This window comes from Rana temporaria, chromosome 7 (genome assembly GCF_905171775.1).
Source record: "Rana temporaria chromosome 7, aRanTem1.1, whole genome shotgun sequence".
NCBI classification, from domain to species: Eukaryota; Metazoa; Chordata; class Amphibia; order Anura; family Ranidae; genus Rana; species Rana temporaria.
Window position 1 is genome coordinate 164,562,056 of NC_053495.1, and position 19,825 is coordinate 164,581,880.

The window sequence follows — 19,825 nt, forward strand, 5'->3', positions numbered from 1 at the left end:
GCGGTTGAATGTGCCTAAACCTAACTCTATTAGTCCAAGATTATTCGCATCCCTGTGTGCACTGATCTGTAACTATCACCTCCCTGTGTGCACTGATCTGTGACTATCACCTCCCCTGTGTGCACTGATCTGTGACTATCACCCCCCTGTGTGCACTGATCTGTGACTATCACCCCCCTGTGTGCACTGATATGTGACTGTCACCTCCCTGTGTGCACTGATCTGTGATTATCACCCCCCTGTGTGCACTAATCTGTGACTATCACCCCCCCTGTGTGCACTGATCTGTGACTGTTGCCTTCCTGTGTGCACTGATCTGTGACTGTTGCCTTCCTGTGTGCACTAATCTGTGACTATCACCCCCCCTGTGTGCACTGATCTGTGACTATCACCCCCCCCTGTGTGCACTGATCTGTGACTGTTGCCTTCCTGTGTGCACTGATCTGTGACTATGACCTCCCTGTGTGCACTGATCTGTGACTGTCACCTCCCTATGTGCACTGATCTGTGACTATGACCTCCCTGTGTGCACTGATCTGTGACTGTCACCTCCCTATGTGCACTGATCTGTGACTGTTGCCTTCCTGTGTGCACTGATCTGTGACTGTTGCTTTCCTGTGTGCACTGATATGTGACTGTCACCTCCCTGTGTGCACTGATCTGTAACTATCACCTCCCTGTGTGCACTGATCTGTAACTATCACCCCCCTGTGTGCACTGATCTGTGATTATCACCCCCCTGTGTGCACTAATCTGTGACTATCACCCCCCCTGTGTGCACTGATCTGTGACTATCACCCCCCTGTGTGCACTGATCTGTGACTGTTGCCTTCCTGTGTGCACTGATCTGTGACTGTTGCCTTCCTGTGTGCACTGATCTGTAACTGTCACTTCCCTGTGTGCACTGATCTGTGACTATCACCTCCCTGTGTGCACTGATCTGTGACTGTCACCTCCCTGTGTGCACTGATCTGTGACTATCACCCCCCCTGTGTGCACTGATCTGTGACTGTTGCCTTCCTGTGTGCACTGATCTGTGACTGTTGCTTTCCTGTGTGCACTGATCTGTGACTATCACCCCCCTGTGTGCACTGATCTGTGACTATCACCACATCTGTGTGCACTGATCTGTGATTATCACCTCCCTGTGTGCACTGATCTGTGACTGTTGCCTTCCTGTGTGCACTGATCTGTAACTATCACCTCCCTGTGTGCACTGATCTGTGACTATCACCTCCCTGTGTGCACTGATCTGTGACTATCACCACCCCTGTGTGCACTGATCTGTGACTATCACCTCCCTGTGTGCACTGATCTGTGACTGTTGCCTTCCTGTGTGCACTGATCACCTCCCTGTGTGCACTGATCTGTGACTGTTGCCTTCCTGTGTGCACTGATCTGTGACTATCACCCCCCTGTGTGCACTGATCTGTGACTGTTGCCTTCCTGTGTGCACTGATCTGTGACTATCACCCCCCTGTGTGCACTGATCTGTAACTATCACCTCCCTGTGTGCACTGATCTGTAACTATCACCCCCCTGTGTGCACTGATCTGTGACTATCACCCCCCCTGTGTGCACTGATATGTGACTATCACCCCCTGTGTGCACTGATATGTGATTATCACCCCCCTGTGTGCAATAATCTGTGACTATCACCCCCCCCTGTGTGCACTGATCTGTGACTGTTGCCTTCCTGTGTGCACTGATCTGTGACTGTTGCCTTCCTGTGTGCACTAATCTGTGACTATCACCCCCCTGTGTGCACTGATCTGTGACTATCACCCCCCCCCCTGTGTGCACTGATCTGTGACTGTTGCCTTCCTGTGTGCACTGATCTGTGACTGTTGCCTTCCTGTGTGCACTGATCTGTGACTATGACCTCCCTGTGTGCACTGATCTGTGACTGTCACCTCCCTATGTGCACTGATCTGTGACTATGACCTCCCTGTGTGCACTGATCTGTGACTGTCACCTCCCTATGTGCACTGATCTGTGACTATGACCTCCCTGTGTGCACTGATCTGTGACTGTCACCTCCCTATGTGCACTGATCTGTGACTGTTGCCTTCCTGTGTGCACTGATCTGTGACTGTTGCTTTCCTGTGTGCACTGATATGTGACTGTCACCTCCCTGTGTGCACTGATCTGTGATTATCACCCCCCTGTGTGCACTGATCTGTAACTATCACCTCCCTGTGTGCACTGATCTGTAACTATCACCCCCCTGTGTGCACTGATCTGTGATTATCACCCCCCTGTGTGCACTAATCTGTGACTATCACCCCCCTGTGTGCACTGATCTGTGACTGTTGCCTTCCTGTGTGCACTGATCTGTGACTGTTGCTTTCCTGTGTGCACTGATCTGTGACTATCACCCCCCTGTGTGCACTGATCTGTGACTATCACCTCCCTGTGTGCACTGATCTGTGACTGTTGCCTTCCTGTGTGCACTGATCTGTAACTATCACCTCCCTGTGTGCACTGATCTGTGACTATCACCTCCCTGTGTGCACTGATCTGTGACTATCACCTCCCTGTGTGCACTGATCTGTAACTATCACCTCCCTGTGTGCACTGATCTGTGACTATCACCTCCCTGTGTGCACTGATCTGTGACTATCACCCCCCTGTGTGCACTGATCTGTGATTATCACCCCCCTGTGTGCACTGATCTGTGACTATCGCCTCCCTGTGTGCACTGATCTGTGACTATCACCCCCCTGTGTGCACTGATCTGTGATTATCACCCCCCTGTGTGCACTGATCTGTGACTATCACCTCCCTGTGTGCACTGATCTGTGATTATCACCCCCCTGTGTGCACTGATCTGTGACTATCACCTCCCTGTGTGCACTGATCTGTGATTATCACCCCCCTGTGTGCACTGATCTGTAACTATCACCTCCCTGTGTGCACTGATCTGTGACTATCACCTCCCTGTGTGCACTGATCTGTGATTATCACCCCCATGTGTGCACTGATCTGCGATTATCAGCTCCTTATGTACATTAACATTTGATCCCAATGCGATGTGTGCACTGAGCTGTCGCAGAGCTTGTGTCGCTCAGTTAATTGCAGATCCTGTCCTTGTCACTGCTGTTTTTTTTTTTTTTTCAGTCTCTCATTGTGAACTGCTACACGGCCCTATCCCCCGTCTCTGCAGCTGCAAATCCTCCATGTGTACAGATCTATAAATACCCGATTCTTGTGCACACTGCTTTACTTTTATGCAATCCGCAAACTTGCTGATCAGAATGCAGTGCATGGCTCACAGTTCAAGCCAAGCGGAATTCTGTCAGGAGTGTTGCTTGAGATTCCAGCTTCCTGTGTGACTGGCATTGCTTGCTAACACTGCATTATACACTGACACCTGGACTGCAGACTGATGGTCAGTGCTAAGCTGCCAATTCAACGCACATCATGATGCAGCCAGTTCAGTGCAGCAAGGTATACCGTATGTACTGTATATATGGGTTCAGAGTCAGCAGTGGAGGTCCATGTGTCAATTTGAACACACATTTCCTCCATATTGCTGTACAACCCCATCCCTTCTCTCCATTTTTTTTGTATATATATATATATTTTTTTTTTTATTAAAGGGCCCAGAGGTCCCCAGGGCCCCGGATGGCAACGCCCCCCCCCCTTTTTTTTATAAAAATAATGTTTTTCATTTTTTTTCTATATATATATATTTTTTTTTTTCTTTTTATTAAAGGCCCTCCAATTCGTGGCACCCCCTGCTTCTCAATTCCCCCCGCTTCTTAATTATCTGAATTAGTGGCGGCACCCGCCCCCCAATTCGAGGCAGCCCCCCCACTTCTCAATTTGAGGCGGCAGCACCCCCCCCGGTTCTCTGCTCATGCCTGAACCTATGTAAACGGCCCCATAATTCCTGATGACGGCCCTGTCCCTCCCCTACATTTTCACTCACTCAGGGGCCCACGCTTAACGTCCCTTGCACCGAGGAAGAAGTAGTCCATGTTATTAAATCCCTTAAACGGTCCACCGTTTCTGGCCCAGATCGTTTTTTTACCCTTTACTTTAAGCATTTACTCCACCAAATTTATAGACCTATTTTGGTAATTAACAATGGCTTAAAAGGTTATAGTAGATTTTGGCGGATAGACTGGCCTCGGTCATATTAGCTTTGACCTCTCCTGTACAGTCTGCATTTATTTCTAACAGATTCTTTACAAATAATATAATCCTAGTTATTTTGCCAAGATACGACAGACGTAAGTCTCCTATGCCGTCGTATCTTGGGTGCATATTTACGCTGGCCGCTAGGGGCGCTTCCGTTGATTTACGCGTCGAATATGTAAGTGAGCAAGATACGCCGATTCACAAACGTACTTGCACCCGTTGCTGTAATCTACGTTGTTTACGTAAGGCGTTTTTCCGGGGGTAAAGTTAAACCACCAAAAAGCTGGTCTAAGTCGTTTAGGGTATGGACGTCGGAAATGCCGTCGGATTTTACGTAGTTTACGTAAGTCGTACGTGAATGGGGCTGGGCGTAAGTTACGTTCACGTCGTACGCATTGAGCCGTCGTATCTTAGGGAGTATTTGCGACGTAAATCTGAGCATGCGCGCGCATACGCCGTTCGTTGGGCCATGCATTTACATGGGGTCACGCTTCATTATAATACTACACGCCCACTGCCTTGCTACTTTGAATTAGGCGGGCTTACGCCGGCCAATTTACGTTACGCCGGTGCAAGAAAGGGAGCAAGTGCTTTGTGAATACAGTATAAGCCTCTCTATCTTACATCGGCGTAGCGCAAATCAGATGCGCTACGCCGCTCAAAAGATACGCCGATCTCTCTGAATCTGGCCCAATGTGTTCCTACAGTTGAACCTAGCCCCGACGTCCTTTTTTAAACGGAGTCTGGCCGTTGATTGCCTAGATTGGATAGATTGATAGCAGCGCAGGCATTGGCCACATCCAATGACGTGGCGCGCCGGGGGGCAGGGCCGAGTTATACAGTCGGCGGCTATAGCTGCCGGCTGTATCACCGGAGCGTGCCCGTAAGCTAACCCCTTGGGAGAGAGCTTCGCATGAAGGGGGTTAGTTATTGCGGGGAGGAGCCGAAACAGCCGCCGAGGGACCCCAGAAGACAAGGATCGGGCCACTCTGTGCAAAACGAACTGCACAGTGGAGGTAAATATAACATGTTTGTTATTTAAAAAAAAATAAAAAAAAGCCTTACAACCCCTTTAAGGTCGGTGACTAACTAGGAAGCATGGTTCAGGTTGATACTCCCAAAATTTATATAAATATGAATATTTAGAACTAAATATCATAAGGGCATAGGTGGCAAAAATAATAAAAAGAAACTGTCAAAACTTTTAACCCTTCCCCACTCTACTAATAATGTGTTTTTGTTTTTGCCTGTGTCCTCCTTGGAGAGACTGGCCATCACTTCCTGTGCCGATAGGAAGTGAGGGAAAATCTCAACTGGGACACAGATGACTATGGAAACCTGAAAGAGGTCCTAATGGTGCAGAGAGTTAGGCCCCTTTCACACGGGGCGGATCAGTAATGATCCGCCCCGTGAACCTCCGCTTGCTCAGCGGGGATCGCTCCGTTGATCCCGCTGAGCCGGCAGATGACAGGGCGGTCCCCGTACACTGTGCAGGGACTGCCCTGTCTTTTCTCTGCTCTCCCCTATGGGGGGATCGGATGAACACGGACCGTCTGTCCGTGTTCACCCGATCCGATCCGCCAGACGGATGGAAAAGTAGGTTTTTCTTCCTTCACACTTTGGCGGATCGGAGCGGTTCGGATGTCAGTGCGCATAGAGGAGCTCGGAGCGCCCGTTCAGGTCCGTCTAAAAAACTGGCAGGCGGACCTGAACGGGCCACCCCTGTGAAAGAGCCCTTACGGCTAGCTTTTAAAGTACAAAAACTAACCAATATTCTACTGTATCTGGTAGTAGTTAGTTACATTCAACGGGAGAGTGTCTGTAATGTTGAAGATGTTTCGTAGCTCATCCAGGCCACTTTCTTCAGTTCTAACTGTTATTGATGTTTAATATTTTATCTGGAAATACTTCTTCAATTCTAACTGCTGTATCGTGGCTTGTCCAGAAAATATTTTTTTATATTATTTTCTAACTGATATTTCGTAGCTTATCCAGAAATACTTCTTTAGTTCTAACTGATGTTTTGGAGCTCTTTCAAAATACTTCTTGAATTTTAACTGAGGTTTTCATAGCTTATCTAAGCCACTTGGATCCAACATCAGTTGGAACTGAAGAAGTGGCTTGGACAAGCTACGAAATGTCTTCAACATTACAGTCCAGTAATGAATGTATGTAACCTCTACTAGATATACCATGACCTGAATCAGGGGTGTTACTTGGTCTACAAAAGATCTGGGGCTAGAGTCCATAGCAGCAAAGTAAAGAAAGTCATATGCTTGGGCAGGCATACAGTACACATGCATATAATATATGATGGCTGGCTCTCTCACGTTGCCAGTCCGCTCTCTGCTCCCCTGTGTGTCCTGCCGACTGTCTCTTTAATGCTGCTGCCCGCTCTCCGGTTCTCCCCTGTGTCCCGCCGGCTGCCCCTCTCATGCTGCTGCCCGCTCTCCTGTGCTGCTCGCCGGCTTTTCGGCTCTGTCATGCGGCCCAGAAGTTTGGGACCACTGCAGAGACTTGGGGCTATGGGCCCCAGATTCGGGACTATGGCCCCAGAAGTCACCCCCTAGCGATGCCACTGACCTGAATACTGTACAAGAGAACCTTTGCAGACAATCAATCTTAATAATTTGTAATTGAGCATATCCATAAAGCCCATTTTGTTGTGATTTAAAACATATGTGTGTACTACCTTAAAGCGGGGGTTCACCTATTAAAAAAAAAAAAAATTATTATACCATTACATTCGGCATCGTAGCGCGAGCTACAGTATGCCGGTCTTACATTTTTTATCCCCGTACTCACCGTGCTATGGATCGTTGAAGATTCCGGGGAATGGGCGTTCCTATGGTGAGAGAAGGTGATTGACGGCCGGCCCTGGCACGTCACGCTCCTCCGGAAATAGCCGAAATAGGCTTGGCTATTCACAGCGCCTGCGCATAGCCTGTGCGCAGGCGCCGTGAAGAGCCGAGACCTACTCCGGCTGTCTTCGGGGAGCGTGACGTGCCAGAGCCGGCCGTCAATCATCCTCCCTCTCCATAGGCACGCCCATTCCCCGCAGGAGTCGGAAACTTCAATGATCGATAGCACAGTGAGTACGGGGATTAAAAATTTAAGACCGGCATACCGTAGCTCGCGCTACGATGCCGAATGTAATGGTATAATGATGTCAAGGAGGGTGAACCACCGCTTTAAGTTTGTGTATGCCTTAATTGTGGTAAGATTAAAAAAGACATATATAAAAATGGCACACATATTCCCTTGCTGTTTCTAAATGGTACGGATTTCAGAAAATATGAACCCAAAACGCAAATGGGACCTCAGTCCTCCATGGCAATATGGTGTGTGACAAGCTAGATTACCTTACCTTAACTCTGTAGCAAAATGAACCAGGAAATCATTGTAACACATTGTAAGGTACATTTACGTCACATTTCATCATCTAGTTTTAGCACACAAAATAAATTCAATCGTGTACACTCACCTGTGCACTCGATACCTGGTGGTATACCCTTGTTGGTAACGCTCAGCAAAGTCCACATACTGCTGGGACCGATGGAAGGGACCCCTGTTACTAAGCAACCAGTCGAGCGATGACTGCCCAGGTGACGTAGCCGAGCCATGCTGCCTAGGAATTGTGGCTGTGGCGGATGCCAAACACAGCATTACAGACAGCCAAGTTAGCACCATCCATGCCCAATCAGAGCGGGTGTACAGGTGCCACCTCATGCTTCTCGTACGCAGCGAAATGCTTCATTCTCCCCCTCACAGCCTCTCTCCCTGGAAGGAAATAAAAAAAAGAAGAACAATGGGGTAAGCTACATGCAAACTATACTCATCATAAGTTACATACTTTAGATGGTGAAATATACAACTTTTTTATTCACTGATGTGTTTCAATTTTCATTCAACTTCATTCCGTTCCACATTCTGCAAAACTATCCAATGTGATATTGTACCCGACCAAGTTATAAAGCATTAGGGACTTAAAGCATATCTATGGTCAAAATGTAAAATCATATATTAATTTCCACATTGCATTTCAATCATTTCTAGCCTACTCCTATTAATCTGAATGATCTTGTAATTTGTGAAGATTCCCACACATTTACTTCACTGAATGCTATGACATGTAGTCATTATGCCCTTGGAGTAGGCACTGTAGTGTCACACATTTCACAGAGCCTGTCTTCTGAACTACAGAGGTGCTGAGAGGAAGAGTTTCAGGATGCGGAGTCAGTACAGGAATCACAGCTTGCAGGCAGCAAGGTACCATGGGATATGTAGTCCTTAGAAATGGAAAGTAAAGAGCAGAGGGGAAACTGCAAAGCATGCAGGGAATCCAGGGAGTTATTGTAAGAGATTGCCAACAGACAGGCAGAACTCACAACCTGAAAGGTGATTTTTCAAGTAAGCTTATATTGGATTGTCAAAAATATCTATTGTTTGTAATGTTACTACACTGCTGATGTTATAAAATTAAAGTGTATGCTGTGACCATAGATTATATCCTTTAAAGTGTAGGTTCACCTTTACAGAAAATGTATAAAGTGAACTTACACTGGACCCCCCCCCCTCCCCCATGGTCCAGCTGTACCAGAGTTCCGCCACCCCCACTGTCAGGCATCAGATCACTGATTCATCGGTCCGGGGATTTAAAATCACTGGGGCTTCATCTCCTATCCGTACCTCTTAGGCCTCGTACAGATGGACGGACTGTTCGCTGAAAACGGTCCGCCGGACCGTTTTCAGCGGACATGTCCGTCCGGAGATTTCTGTCTGATGGTTGTACACACCATCAGACAGAAATCCACGCGTACACGATACGCGGTGACGAGGCCGCGCCATCGCGGCGACGTGCGAGGCCCTGGAAGTTCAATGCTTCCACGCATGCGTCGAAGTGATTCGAAGCATGCGAGGGATGGCGGCCGATCGGACATGTACGGTGAGTCTGTACAGACGACCAAACATGTCCGACGGAATCTACGATACGTTACACCGCCGCAATTCTACGTGAATCTGGCCCATAGTCAGCATTCTTTCTCCAAACACGGCGAGTCGAGTTAATGCCAAAGAGCTCAATTTTGGTCTCATTTGACCACAGCACTTACTCCCAATCATTCTCTGAATAATTTATTAATGTTGACCCATTATTTGTGTCTGTGGGAAGAATGGTGGCCCATCACTGGTGTCAGTGGATGGAATGGTTCCCCAAGGGCTAGATAAAGACAATCTAAGGGCTACATCCGGCCCACGGGCTACAGTTTGGAGACTGATCTAAGGATTGCTAAGCTGCAATATATTACATTTTTGATTTGGGTTTGCTACGACTTTATATATACTGTAGTGTGTTTGTTGCTAGGCTGTATCTACATGTTTTTCTGGGTTCTGCTAGTTCTCCCTATATCAGTGTGTTGATTTCTTCTGCCTGTTACCATGAAGGAGGTTCCAGTTATCTCTGTCAGAAGAAGAACATTTATTTGAACCAACCAACCCCTGAGGCCCCTTTTAAAAAAAAAACAGTTTAGGAAGATGACAAATATTTGGGGCACATTTCCAAAGTGTCCTGTCCATCCTGGGCTTCTGCCAGTACATAATGTGTCTAGAAGGATCTCTAGTCCGGCCTTGCCTCAGCCTGTATCATGTGCTGGAAGCCCACAAATATAAGCTGTCTGCTGGATAGGATATCTGGAGAAAGCTGGGCTTGAATAGGGTCTTCTTGCTGTAGATTGTTGCAGAAGAGCTGGGTGGAACCTACGCGTGGACAATGTAAGAAAGATTCATTGTCCATCAATCAAGGTATCTTTGACTGCTCTAAAAGAGGCAAGAGTCAAAATAATTAGTGAGAGATCCATTGCTACTTAGGAAAGACGTGGCTGCCATGGGTGTCCGCAGAACTTTTTTCAGGGGGGGGGGGCATCATTTTAAGGTCACCCATGCTCCGTCCCCTTTCGACAATGTCATGAAGATGATGGGCTTAGCCGAAACTCACAAGTATTTATTTTTTAAGGAGAAACTGCAGACTTTATTCTAGGCATGTGCTATGTACAGGGTGCAGATTCCAGGCATGTGCTATGTACAGGGTGCAGATTTCAGGCGTGTTCAACCCATGTGCACGTCTATGGCAGACACCTTGCCGATTCCTGATTCCAGGGGGGGGGGGGGGCTCTTGCCCCTACTTGCGGACGCCCATGGTGGCTGCTCTTTCCAGGGTCATAGATCTGTCTGGCCAGCAATTACAATGATACTGCCTTTCTAGAGACTACTACTACTACTGCTTCTATCACAATACCTGTCATATTTTATTTTAAATCAATGACAATCCCTCAAAATCAGGGACAGTTTGGAGCTATGCCAGTGAGAGGAATCATGTCCCATCACTGGTGTCAGTTGGTGGAATCATGCCCCATGATTAGTGTCAGTGGGAGGAATCATGCCCTGTTATTGGTGTCAGTGGGAGTAATCATGCCCCATCATTGGTGTCAGTGGAAGGAATCATGCCCCGTCATTGGTGTCAGTGGGAGGAAAAGTGCCCCATTGTTTGTGTTAGTGGGAGGAATAACTCCCCACTGTCGGTGTTAGTTGGAGGAATAGTGCCCCATTGTTGGTGTTAGAGGTGGGTATTATGCCTCAATATAGGAGTCAATATGAGGAATAGTGCCCCAAGGGCCATATTAAAGGCAATGAAGGGCCACATTCGCACCCTGGGCCTCAGTTTGGAGATTAGTGATTTTGATGTTTGCTTGGAGCTCAGCTTTAAGGGATCTTGGATATGTGAAAACTCTTTAATACATGTGAACTAAAAGCACAATGCTGATCTCTATGAGAAGTCGGAGCTCTTGTCCATTCTGAGTGCCAAATGAATGTGGCAAATTGTTTCAGTGAATTGGTCAATGTATCAATTACAGGAACATGAACAAGTCCAAATGTTAGTTTGTTTCTTTTAAAGGGGTGATTGGAGTTAGGAAACAGTGGTAGCAAATGGGCTTTTAAACAAAGCAAACGATTAGTCATTACATTAATGGCAAACTCTTGATAAATTAGACATTCAGTGCTTTATAAGTAGACCCCAAAGAATATACCATTTAAAATAGATAGAATTTATAATACATTTACATATCCAATATATAATAAATCATCCAAAACACGGTTTAACAGAATTAAGGCAAGAGAGCGAGTACAAAGAGAAGTAATTATATGGAAGTGAATTGTAAATTGACCTTTCAATATATTAGAACAAACCTGACATTAAGGCCCCATCTACACCTTTGTGTCATGGGAGAAATAAGTGTTTTTCCTGCGTGCATTTTAGGAAACACATGAAAAAAAAAGCCTCAAAAAGTCCATTAAGCTTGTGACATTAATTCCTAATGGCCACCAAAATGTGGGTAGGAGCTGTGACATTGTGTCATGCAACAAAATGCGACATAACGCGCATTACAAACACGTGTGATGCTTTTTGCAAAAAAGGTGCATAAGTCGCACGTAGGGCAGCCATGAATAGGTTGCCCTATGCTGATAGATTTCAGCTGGTGTCTTGGCTTTCTATTCCTTTTTGCACCTTTCTTCTTGTGTTCAGTACTTTTTCCCTTTGCCATTCCATTTTATTACACATAATTTAAAAGTGATTGTAAACTCTAAGAAAAAAAAAAGGAAAAAAAAAAAACCTGCAAGACAATGCATAGCATACTAGTTCATTATGTATTACTTACCTCAGATGGAAGCCCCCACAGCGGTCCTCGTCTCCCCCTCTGGCCGCCGACATCTCTCCCGGGCTAACTTTCGGGTATCGCGCCAGAGCCGTGACGACGTCACTCCCACACATGGGCACGTGAGCTGCCGGTAATGGCTAACGGACTGAAGCAATGGCACATGCAGGGGATATCTCCTAAACCGTGCAGGTTTAGGAGATATCCTGGGTAGCTACAGGTAAGCCTTAATATAGGCTTACCTGTAGCATAAAGTGGCTGTAAAGGGTTTACAACCACTTTAATTATATATATATATATATATATATATATATATATATATATATATATATATATATATATATATATATATTGTATATACTTCTCAAAAAATTAAAGGGACACTTTTTAATACGAGTATAGAATCGAGTCAATTAAACTCCTGGGATATTGATCTGGTCAGTTAAGTAGCAGAGGGGGAGGGGTGTATACAGAGTGGGTTGTTAAACAGTTTCAGCTGCTGTGGTGTTAATGAAATTAACAACAGGTGCACTAGATGGGCAACAATGAGACGACCTCCAAAACAAGAATGGTTTTACAGGTAAAGGCCACTGACATTTTTTCCCTACTCATCTTTTATGACTGTTTTTCACTAGTTTTGCATTTAGCTAGGGTCAGTGTCACTACTGTTAGCAGGAACCGATGCCTGGACCCTATAGAGGTTGCACAGGTAGTCCAACTACTCCAGGATGGCACATCAATACTTGCCATTGCCAAGTTTGCTGCGTCTCCCAGCACAGTCTCAAGAGCATGGAGGGGATTCTAAGAGACAGACAGTTACTCTAGGAGAGCTGGACAGAGCCATGGAAGGTCCTTAACCCATCAGCAAGATCGGTATCTGCTCCATTGTGTAAGGAGGAACAGGATGAGCACTGCCAGAGCCCTACAAAATGACCTCCAGCAGGTGTGAATGTCTCTAACCAAACAATCAAAAACAGACTTCATGAGGGTGGCCTGAGGACCGACGTCCTCTAGTGGACCCTGTGCTCCCTCCCTGGCACCGAGGAGCTTGATTAGCATTAATCATTGAACACCAGAATGGGCAGATCTGCCACTGGCACCCTGTGCTTTTTTTTACAGATGAGAGCAGGTTCACCCTGAGAACATGTGACAGACGTGAAAGGGTCTGGAGAAGTGGTGCAGAACGTTATGCTGCCTGTAACATCATTAAGCATGACTAGTTTGGTGGTGGGTCAGTGATGGTCGGGGGAGGCATATCCATGGAGGGACGCACAGACCTCTACAGGCTACACAATGGCACCCTGACTGCCATATAGGTATCGGGATGAAATCCTTGAACCCATTGTCAGACCCTACGCTGGTGCAGTGGGTCCTGGGTTCCTCCTGGTGCACGACAATGCCCGGCCTCATGTGGTGAGAGCATGCAGACAGTTCCTGGAGGATGAAGAAATTGATACCACTGAATGGCCCCCACGCTCACCTGACCTAAATCCAATAGAACATTATGTTTTGGTCCATCTGGTGCCGCCAGGTTGCACCTCAGTCTGTTTAGGAGCTCAGTGATGCTCTGGTCCAGATCTGGGAGGAAATACCCCAGGACACCATCCGTCGTCTCATTAGGAGCATGCCCTGATGTTGTCAGGCATGCATACAAGTACTTGGGGGCCATACAAACTACTGAGGACCATTCTGAGCTGTTGTAATGAAATTTCAGCAAAATGGACTAGCTTGCTGCATATTTTTTTCACTTTAGTTTTCGGGGTGTCTTTGAATTCAGCCCTCTGTAGGTGGATAATTTTCATTTCCATCAAACGATCCACCATTCCTAACACATTACCCAGTCCATATCAGTATAGATATCCAGCATTAGATTGTTGCCCGTTGAGATCTGATGTGTTTTCGAAAGTGTTCCTTTTTCTGAGCAATGTATTATATATATACTGTATATATATATATATATATATATATATATATATATGTATTTATTTATGTATTTATTTATTTATTATATACAGTATTAAAACCGTAAGAATCTTGATAACAGCCAATTCTGCCACATGCTATAATAGTTAGAGTGTTCCCTAAAGAGTTCCAATGATGTCTCTCTGATGTTGAAATAGAATCAATCTCGGAACGCCTTTCCTTCAAGCTAGAGATTAGACTTCCACTAACGTGGTAATAACGTTTTTGCAGCATTTATAAGAGAGGTTTGTAAAATATTCATGTTACATGATGAATGATCCAAATTTAGCTCCAAATTCAGTTGTATAGAAAGATCAATCATATTTTTATGGGTTTAATAATTGTTTAATAATTGTTTTTCAATATAAGAAGAGTTTGGGAGAATAAAATCATCCATAGGTATATGGACCAATGTCATCTCAACATTTCTGACAGATAGTACTGTGGTTACATGCAATCCATTATAGACCAATAGTACCATCCAAATACCAGCTTTAAAAGTTATTCTCAGCGTCTGCAACCTGCCATGTTGTAAATGTAGAAGACCCTTTTCCAATTAGTTCAAGTCATGAATTAACATTTGTACACTCTTGTATCAGCAATATTTCAATGGAAAGCGTATAGGGTTAACATAAAGTGTATATATATATATATATTAGGGCTGTTACTGATCAAAATTTTTGTGTTCGATTAATCGTTTTTTTTTAAATCAATTAATCGACTAATTTCGATTAATTATAACGCACATACAGATCCAACTACTTTTTAACTGATCTCCTTGTAGGCTGATTCCCAGTGCAGCTACCAACCCCTGGAAAAATGGATAGCAGGATACAAAAAACACACAAAGGCAGCGCTCGATGGGAAAAGCATTAAAACTTTTATAGTCTTCAAGTAGGTAACAAAATAAATATTGCATTGGAGATAAAATCAATGTAGCTACATAAACTGTAAAAATGGCGCGAGTAATACCAAACAGTAGCAAAAGCAGTCATAAAAACATGTAGCTAAGTATGATACTGGTATAAAAATGTGTACAATGATACCACTGCTGAATCCAGATGAGGAGGGGTTAACATCAGTCCGTTGGCATGTAGATGTGCCGTTAAGGGGACTATCACAACTCCTAGTGGATGGATGTAGAATCCCAGGTTCAGGGGCGTAACTAGAAATCACAGGGCCCCATAGCAAAATGTTGTATGGGGCCCCCCAGAGCCGCCCTAGTGTCAATGCAGCATGACCTGTGCCCCATACAGCGTGACCGGTTCCCCATACAGCGTGACTTGTGCCCAATGCAGCATGACCTGTGCCCCATACAGCGCGACCTGTGCCCCATACAGCGTGACCTGTGCCCTATACAGCATGACCTGTGCCCAATGCAGCGTGACCTGTGCCCCATACAGCGTTGCCCGTGCCCAATACAGCCTGGCCTGCCTGTGCCCAATACAGCCTGGCCTGCCTGTGCCCCATACAGCGTGACCTGTGCCCAATACAGCATTGCCTGTGCCCAATGTGGCATGACCTGTGCCCAATACAGCGTTGCCTGTGCCCAATACAGCCTGGCCTGCCTGTGCCCAATACAGTCTGAACTGCCTGTGCCCCATACAGCGTGACCTGTGCCCAATACAGCATTGCCTGTGCCCAATACAGCCTGGCCTGCCTGTGCCCAATACAGCCTCACCTGTGCAGAGGAAAGGGTAAGCCGGCCGGATCAGCAGAGAGCGGGATTGCCCGCTGTAATACCTTACATTCGAATGTCCCGTCTTCCCAGATGTAAACAGGATTTTCCGGTTATCGGAAATCCTTCCCTCACACTGACAACTTTTGAGTAGAGCCGAAAACTGGCAAATCCACACAGGGGACATCTGCACTGGCAATCAAGGCACTGATCATCAGTGTCCTGATTATTTGTGCAGCCCCAACAGTGCTCACCAGTGCTGTCAATCTGTGCCCACCAGTGCTGCCAATCGGTACCCTCCAGTGCTACCAATCGGTGCTTATTAGTGATGCCTGTCGGTGCCAATCAGTGCCGCCTATTAGTGTCCATCAGCACCGCATATTAATGTCCATCAGAGCCGCCTATCAGTGCCCATCAGTACCACATATCAGTGCCTCCTTATCAGTGCCCATCAATGCAGCCTATCAGTGAAGTAGAAAAATTACCAGTACTTATTTACAAACTTTTATAACAGGAATTTAAAAAAACGTATAAAATGTAGTTTGTGTACAGCGTTGCATGACTGCGCAATTGTCATTCAAAATGAAACAGTGCTGCAAGGTGAAAATTGGTCTGGTCAGGAAGGGGGTGAAAGTGCCCAGTAGGCAAGTGTTTAAAGCTATTGTGTTAATTATTTTTTTTACTTTGGCAAGGGTAGGGAAAATAAAAAGTAGTGTCAGGTTTTTATTTCTATCTGTGTGTCACCATAACATAACATAAGAAATGTCTTGATGTGGTTGTCACCGGGATAGGAAGGCACAGACTGCTATAAAAACATTGAAAAAGGAGTTAAGAATCATCACTCAATAAACTGTAGCCTTGGACACTTTAAATGTCCAGATAAAATAATAAATAAAGAGGTGTTTGCATGTCACATGGCTGGATAATTAAAGTGAATCTTCACTCAATTTATTGAATATAGTGTCTCAACTCCTTTAGTAAACAACTCTCATTATCAGAAGTTCTTACTGTACATAAATTAAAAACTAATTATTTTTCAAAAAGTTAGACTAAAGCCTCGTACACACGATCGGCTATCTGATGGAATCTAATCCGATGGATTTTTTCGTCAGATATCCGATGAAGCTGACTTTCATCAGTCTTGCCTACATACCATCAGTCAAAAATCCCAACGTGCCAAAACGCGGTGACGTAAAACACTACAACGTGCTGAGAAGAATGAAGTTCAATGCTTCCGAGCATGCGTCGACTTGATTCTGAGCATGCATGGATTTTTGACCGATAGACTTCACACAGACCATCGTTTTTTTCTATCGTTTTTTTATCCATAGGAAAAATTTAAAACATGTTTTATTTTTTTTCACCGATGGAAAACAAACCGATGGGGCCCACACACACTGAAAACAGTCCATCGGTCTGTTTTCATCGGACAAACCGGTCGTGTGTACAGGGCTTAAGGCTGTCCCCTTTAAGCAGAGATGCTCTTAGATGGCCTAAACTCTCTCCAATTAATGAACGGTCTTGTCATTTTCCCACAGAAACACCCATCTCTTTGTAGTATCTGCGCCAAAGTAAATGGCTGCCAGCTAAAAAAGCTGCAGTCTGTGTGTGTAAGGTAATAACAGTTATGATTAGCCTCATTCATATTATTCATCATTGTCATTAAAAGTTCAAAAACAGCATGCAGTGAAATATTCATTTATATTTATATGTGAGTTCATACAATGCACTCAAGGTTGACAAAACTAACGGGGCCTAGAAAATTGACTTCACACAAGTTAAAGAATACCGTACAATAAATGCCTCTTATTTGCTCCCTTTTGGTTTGTTAAATACACCATGAAAAGGGTTTGGAAATCCAGTCAGCTTGGAACTTCCTGTGCAATTTGCATTGCTATTTCAAGCAGTGTGTCAGCCCTGTCAGGTTTCTCTATAATTGTCCTGGCTGCCAATGCCGCCAGAAAGGGCAGTGAGGATAAACCCAACATTTTGAGTTGCCACTAGAAGAGGAATGGGGGGGGGAGTCTTCAATTGGGGACACTTGTTCCAGTGATAATTTTCTAATCAGGGATTTCCTCACATTGGTAAGATATTCCTTTCACTTACAGTTGAGTCTACAGTGAAGGCAAATCTACGGTATCTAATGAGACACTTATGGCAAAAAAAAGACAAAATCTGACAAGAAAAAAACATCCCATGCGCTATCCAAAAAAGAAAAAGATTATGGGGCAGATCCACAAAAGAATTACGCCGGCGTATCTATTGATACGCCGGCGTAATTTTAAATTTCCTGCGTCGTATCTTTGTGTTGTATCCACAAAACAAGATACAACGGCATCTGGGATCGATCCGACAGGCGTACGTCTTAGTACGCCGTCGGATCTTAGATGCAATTTTTCGGTGGCCGCTAGGTGGCGTTTCCGTCGAAATCCGCGTTGAGTATGCAAATTAGCTATTTACGGCGATCCACGAACGTACGTCCGGCCGGCGCATTTTTTTACGTAGTTTTCGTTCGGCTTTTTCCGGCGTATAGTTAAAGCTGCTGTTATGAGGCGTACTCAATGTTAAGTATGGCCGTCGTTCCCGCGTACAATTTTGAATTTTTTATGTCGTTTGCGTAAGTCGTTCGCGAATAGGGATTTGCGTAGAATGACGTCACCGTCGGAAGCATTGGCTTTTTCCGGGTTAATTTCGAGCATGCGCACTGGGATACCCCCACGGACGGCGCATGCGCAGTTTAAAAAAAAACGTTGTTTACGTCGGGTCACGACGTATTAACATAAAACACGCCCCCATTACATCCATTTGAATTCCGCGCCCTTACGCCGCCAGAGATACACTACGCCGCCGTAACTTACGGCGCAAATTCTTTGTGGATTTGAAATAAAAAAAATAAGTTGCGGCGGCGTAGTGTATCTTGGCTACGCTGCGCCCGGCGGAAGATTACACGCAGGTACGTGGATCTGCCCCTTTGGCTTTAGAACTACTTTAGGAAGAATTCCAAGTATGGATATTTTATATAGTCCAGCTTGGACCAATGTAACTATGTATACCCAGTATGGCCGATGCCCCTGGAATATGGAAATCACTGAGGTAGACACTACTTCTTCAGTGATCTTCACTTGCTGAATGAATGCCCTGCTGCTTTCTCAACACAGGAAGTCAGCCATTCATTATGGCGTCACTCTGATTCAACAAGGTTGAGAGGATGGGTGGTATAACCACACTCTCCACCTTGTCTAATCATAGAACGGTTTGCATTCATTCAGGATATGCAAAGCATTCTCTGAATGGTGCCCGTGCCGATTGGCCCACTCTCAATATCCAGAATTCTGCAAGGCAGCCGCTCAGTGCAGGGCCTTACTTCAGTGATTTTCAATGTCCAGGGCCATCAGCCAAAATCCATTGGAGCACCTTCAGGAATCATCTCAGTTGTTTGATTCATGGACATGTTCAAAAGCATGCACATGTTTTTTGCATAGAAGCTTAAAGGGGTTGTAAAGACAAAAATATTTTCCTCTTAAATTAAAGTATGACAGTAGCGGATAAAATAAAAAGTAATGTTTTGCATTATAACTAGTTTGATATCTGTTGAAATCGATCTGTTTTATTCACCTCCAGCACTCCTGAATCATTATTCTCACTGACTTCCTGGTTTGCGGTGCACATTCATTCTTGCTACATCACGGCCTAATGGGAACTACAGTTCCCATTAGGCTTAGCCTCCATGCCTGTGAGGGATAATAGAGCAACTTCACGCAGGGCTGTAGTCATAGGGAGGGGGTGAGCACATTCTGCTTTCCACCATGCAAAACAGCTCAGATGCTGGTGGAAAGCAAGAAGAGGAGAGACAGGAAATGGCATTTTCAAACCTGGATTACTGTATTTTGGAGGTCAAAAGGAAAAACGAGGTAAGTAATATTTAAATGCTGTAACTTACAGCAATCAATTGATCTAATAAAAACGAACCTTTAGTGTTCCTTTAAGTAGACATGCAACTTTGTGCTTGCGTATGTGCATTAGTATGCACATATCTGCACCACAGATACTGCAACTAAGTAGGCTTTTTAAACCTGAGTCCTTCATGGTCTTAGGGTCTTTCAGTCTGTGTACCTGCGACCTGCGATCCCTGATCCATAAGGCCCCGTACACACGACCGAGTTTCTCTGCAGAATTCAGCCAGAAACTCGGTCGGAGCTGAATTCTGCCGAGAAACCCGGCCGTGTGTACACTTTCGGCCGAGGAAGCCGACGAGGATCTCGGCGAGGAAATAGAGAACATGTTCTCTATTTCCTTGTTGTTCAATGGGAAATTTCAGCTTGCCGAGATC

General features: G+C 45.3%; 1 protein-coding gene across 1 annotated transcript in view; it reads right to left on the reverse strand.

The window, feature by feature from the left end:
• The window catches only part of BRINP2 (BMP/retinoic acid inducible neural specific 2), a 419,477-nt gene that overhangs the window by 354,838 nt on the left and 44,814 nt on the right, over positions 1-19,825 (reverse strand). Inside the window, exon 2 of the mRNA XM_040360364.1 lies at positions 7,631-7,926. Coding sequence (XP_040216298.1) covers positions 7,631-7,875 — 245 coding nt within the window. The 5' untranslated portion in view covers positions 7,876-7,926. The remainder of the gene's footprint in view (positions 1-7,630; positions 7,927-19,825) is intronic.